The sequence below is a fragment of the Curcuma longa genome, unplaced genomic scaffold, assembly GCF_044706935.1.
Source record: "Curcuma longa cultivar G26 ecotype Majalengka, Jawa Barat unplaced genomic scaffold, ITB_CL_G26_1.1 contig_16665, whole genome shotgun sequence".
In the NCBI taxonomy this organism is placed as follows: Eukaryota; Viridiplantae; Streptophyta; class Magnoliopsida; order Zingiberales; family Zingiberaceae; genus Curcuma; species Curcuma longa.
Genome location: NW_027430407.1, coordinates 1 through 5,132, shown reverse-complemented (window position 1 = coordinate 5,132; position 5,132 = coordinate 1). Strand labels below are relative to the sequence as shown.

Genomic DNA, 5,132 nt, shown 5'->3' with positions numbered 1-5,132 from the left:
AAAAACGTGGCCATAATATAAGGCAACAAGAAGTGAACCATGTAGAAAGTAATGACAATGTCTCCTTTGCTAGAAACCATGCAAGCACCTTGTTGATGAAGCTCAAGCCAACACACACGTAAACTATATAAGATCAATGCATATCATATAACACTTTGCAAAGACGCACATTCTAGATATTGATTTATCATAGGGAATAGCAAATATCATTGTTGGAGGGATGTTGGCAAGGGCATGAGATGTGAGTAAATAGTAAGCCAATGATGTAAAAAATATATTAATTGATTTCCTTTTAGTGTACATCTATAAAAATAAAGAATATAATATTTTTGCACTGTTGCAAAAAGTACTACACATCTTGCCCAAATTTAAGCATAATAATAACTAGAAGATAAAATACTTTACTTTCTAGTAATACACATGTAATTTTATAGAAATAATTTTCTTACCCACATAATGATAAAAGGAAGAACTTAGGAAACAAACAAAGCAAGGACAAAGATAATCAATTTTTCCTAATTTCATAAACAACTATATACAACACATGTAAAAGAAAAATTTAGAGCTGGAAAGAAATATTGTCGATGAATTTAGTGAAAAAATAGATTATTTCTTTAGCAAATAGGAAAAGGGAGCCAACAACACAACGGTCTCAAGACGCAATAATTTGATTATTAATTATATGATACGTTGCATAATGGAAGGACATACACTGCAAAAAGTTTCTTCTTATATAGTAGTTGTAATTTTCCAACAATCTATTTTCTAGCTCCCAGACCTATAAAAAGAGAGCGCAAGAAGCCACTTAAAGTTGCAATTCAAAAAAGATTAGATTGACTTTTATTAAAATGCAACACTTATAACCGTAGTTCATGCAATCATGACATTCTTATGATAAAATTGCATCCAAGCTTCTATTATCAAACAAGGTACAACACATTAAGGTAACCTTGATCATATCTCAAAGAAAAAACACTACAACAGAAATTTTACAGAAGTAGAAAAGGAAAACGTATAGGTATAAGAAAGCACATATCTCATGCTTATGAATAAAAACCAACTTGATGCCCAAACAATAACCAATGTAGCTTCATAAATTCAATAGATATATAAGTCTTCCATAAGAATTCAACAACATTAGAAACAGATTCCACTCATCAAAAGACTAGCAAATCTGACTTTATTCATAAGAAACAAGCTACAACTACCTAAAATCATCGATTAAAATCTTGAGCTGTTAGCCACCCATATTGGGCGAAATGGCTAGTTCCACCAGCGGACTGACACTAGCACAGGCGGTTTCGTTTGGAACACCGTCTGGAGGCGTCGTTCACGGAATTAGCAATGCCTCTGAAGGTGTCGCCTGGGTTCGACAACGTTGCCAGAAGCGTCGTGCGAACTCGGCGAAGCCTCCATAGGCATCTCCCATGCATGGCGAAGCCGTCGAAAGTGTCGAGCGGACCCAACGCCTTCGAAAACATCACACCGGCCTCATGACACCGTCGGAAGCATCGTGCAGAACGGGAGACAGAACAAGTAAAGGTTTTTATAGCATCGTGCACCGTCGGACCCAACCCTTGATCCGGATTCCCTTCTTCTCGTGATCATCATCAAGAGAAGATGACAACCGGGAAGAGTAGGTGACAACCCGATACATTATATTATACTGTATGTAATTATAATAGCTTTTATAGGTTAACAAAAACCTTTCTAGAATGTGTAGTATTAGAAAGGTTTGGTTTGGTACTATCTCTAGAAACAATGACATTCGATTTTCTCATCATGAAACAGATCATCAAAACAGTCATTATAGATTACAATCTCAGGTGTTTCTAAACACCAAATCCAGGAAGATTGAACGGCAAGCTTATTGTAGTGTGAGTCAATGAAACTAGGAGAATACCATTATTTATCTTTTATATTCTTGTATAACTATCAATAAATGTTGAAACTTAAAATTCTGTGTCAATGGGTTAGTACATTTCACATGCTTCCAAACTATCATGTGCTAAAGAATGAATGAGCAAGAAGCATATAAAAACCTCCAAATTGAAGGACAAGTTTGTTAAGCATAAATCCAAAGATGTATCAACTATCTTTATTTTAGTTAATCCCAAACCTCCAAATGAGGACAATAAGAGATCTTCAACTGCATTGTTGTAGAGTTGAACTGCCTCTTAAAGAGAAGTGAAAATGAATTTTCGTCCTTCCAAGAGCTCTATATAAAATTAAAGTGCAACATTCTTAAATAATGCCAAGTGAGAAATAACAAATGTATGCTCATAAGTAAACACAAAAGAGAAGAAATTTGGGACCTAAAATCATCAGCAACATTCACAACAGCCTGTCATCCCATATATACTACTCCCTAATTACATTATCATTAGCCTCCTAACTTTCTAATTGTGCACTACTGAAACTTCAGCAGAAAATTTTAGTTGCAAATTAATTAGATGATAATGTTTATTAATCATAACACGCAAGCAAAAAGATTTAATGGATAAAAAAGTTGAAACCACAAGCATGGTAATCTCAAAATTTTCAGAACCCAAGTGGCCCTAATAGCTCAGATAGACCAGCCGACCTACTCAACCGAGTCGAATGACTGGAGGACTGCAATGCTCGCCTTCCTCCAGAAAGGCGAGACGCCCACAGATCCGGACCAAGCTCGCCTCCTCAGGAGAAGGGCTTCCCAATTCACCATGATCGGAGATCAACTGTCACCGCCGAGCTTTCTCCCGACTGCTACTCAAATGTCTCGGCCTCGAGGATGCAGAGTCCCGTGATGAGGGAAACTCATCAAGGTTGTTGCGGGAACTATCTCGGAGGTCGAGCTTTGGCTCGAAAGGTCCTATTGGCTGGATACTTTTGGCTGACTCTTCAGGCGGATTCGGTTAAGCTCGTGTCGACTTGCATCCACTGCTAGAAATATTAGCCCTTCAATAAGCACCCGACAAAATAGCTGAAAGCCGCCACCATCTCATATCCCTTGACCAGTAGGGAATGGATATAATCGGACCCTTCCCGACTGGGCCACAACAAAAGAAGTTCATGTTTGTTGCCGTGGACTACTTTTCCAAATGGGTGGAAGCCGAGGCCTTAGCTCGAATCACAGAGGAGGTGGTGCTCAAGTTCATGTGGAAGAATATCGTGTGCAGATATGGCATCCCGCACCGACTCGTCTCGGACAACGGGCGACAATTCCAAGGGAAGAAACTCCAAGAGTGGTGCCAGGGACTCGGCATTCAATAGACCTTCACCTCAGTGGTGTATCCACAGGCCAACGAACAAGCCGAAGTCGTCAACCGGGAGATAGTGCGCAAACTTAAAACCAAACTCGATCATGAAGGAGGCAGCTGGGTAGAGGAACTTCCTTGCGTGCTCTGGGCCTACTGCACCACGCCAAGGGAAGGCACCGATATGACACCTTTTCACCTGGTATACAGAGGGGAAGCCGTGGTCCCCATGGAAGTAGGAGTCGAGTCAGATCGTCGGCGATGCTACGATGAGGACAATGACGGTCGAAGACTCATGGAGTTGGATCTCGTCTCGGAAGCTCGAGACAAAGCTGCCACCCGGCTGACAGCGTATCGGCAATGCATGTGTTGCATCTATAACAAACGAGTCATCCCCCGAGCTTTCTAAGTGGATGATTTAGTTTGAAGGAAAGTCAAGCCGGTAGGAGATGTCGGCAAGCTCGAGCCTCCATGGGAAGGCCCTTACTGAGTCATCAAGAAGACGAGCTCAGGTGCTTACTACCTATCAGACTCTGCATGCAAAGACTTGGCGAGGCCGTGGAATGCAACGCATTTGCGACCCTATCGGACGTGACGAGTCCATGGGGAACTCATGCTCTCCTTATTCTCCCTTGTACTCATTGTCAATGTATCTAACAATAAAAGCATCTTTCAGGATATACTTCTCCCGTGTCCTCGAAATTTCACTTCTCCCGAGTCTTCAAGTTTCAATCTCTCCCGACTCGAACATATTCAGGATCGAGCTCCGATTCTGGTCTCGGATCAGTTCCATCAGCAATTGCTCTTTTTAGGGTTCAACCTCTCCCGACTCGGACATAATCGGGATCGAGCTCCGATCTGGTCTCGAACCAACTGTATCAGTAATTGCCCTTTTCAGGGTTCAACCTCTTTCGACTCGGACATAGTCGGGATCGAGTTCCGATTCGGGTCTCGGACTAGCTCCATCAGCAATTGCCCTTTTCAGGATTCAACCTCTCCCGACTCGGACATAGTCGGGATCGAGCTCCGATTCTAGTCTCTGATTAGCTCCATCAGCAATTGTCCTTTTCAGGGTTCAACCTCTCTCGACTCAGACATAGTTGGGATTGAGCTCCGATTCTAGTCTCGGACCAGCTCCATCAGCAACTGCCCTTTTTAGGGTTCAATCCACTACAAAAATAAAGGTCGTTTGCGATGAATTTTGCGACCAAAAAATAAAAAATTTTCATCGCAAAATATATTTGCAACGAATTTGGCGACGAATATTTTTTCATTGTAAAAAGCCGTCGCAACTTATGGCGACAAAAAATCAGAAATTCGTTGGAAAAATTGCAACAAAATTTAAATTCATCGCCAATTTTGTCGCAAACATTTGCGATAAAATAGGTTTTTCGTCCCAAAATTTGGTCACAAAAATCATTTTCGTCACCAAATTTGGGGACGAAAAAGTTTTTCGTTGTAAAATTTGGGACGAAAAACCAGTTTCGTCGCAAACATGGACGATTGAAAATGAGTTTAAAATTGTATCAATAGGACCTTCATCATTTCTTCCTGGTCTCTGCCTTTTGCTTTTAATGTGAGGCTCAAAATAATATGATGCAAAAGTGGTTACTTCCTCTACGATGTATGCATTAACGATAGAGGCTTCAACATGTGCTTTATTTTTAATTTTTTTCTTCAAGTGATATAGAAATCTGATCATCATAAAAGAAATCGATCAAATTAGATACCAAAAGAATATACTAATTAAGATCAATATATATTCATCCAAAAATTAAATTTCAAAAATGTACCTTTCAAATGGATACATCCATCGATAATGGACAGGACCTCCAACTTTAGCCTCATATGGCAAATGAATTAAAAGATGTTCCATAGAATCAAAAAATGACAGTG

The 5,132-nt window shown here is 40.2% G+C and overlaps 1 protein-coding gene across 1 annotated transcript; it reads left to right on the top strand.

The window, feature by feature from the left end:
- The first annotated feature begins 1,259 nt into the window (after positions 1 to 1,259).
- Positions 1,260 to 3,645, top strand: LOC141816443 (uncharacterized). The gene is made up of 2 exons (XM_074704228.1): positions 1,260 to 1,367; positions 3,280 to 3,645. Exons 1-2 carry the CDS (start codon positions 1,260 to 1,262, stop codon positions 3,643 to 3,645), a joined length of 474 nt encoding a protein of 157 aa, XP_074560329.1.
- The last annotated feature ends 1,487 nt before the right edge of the window (positions 3,646 to 5,132 follow it).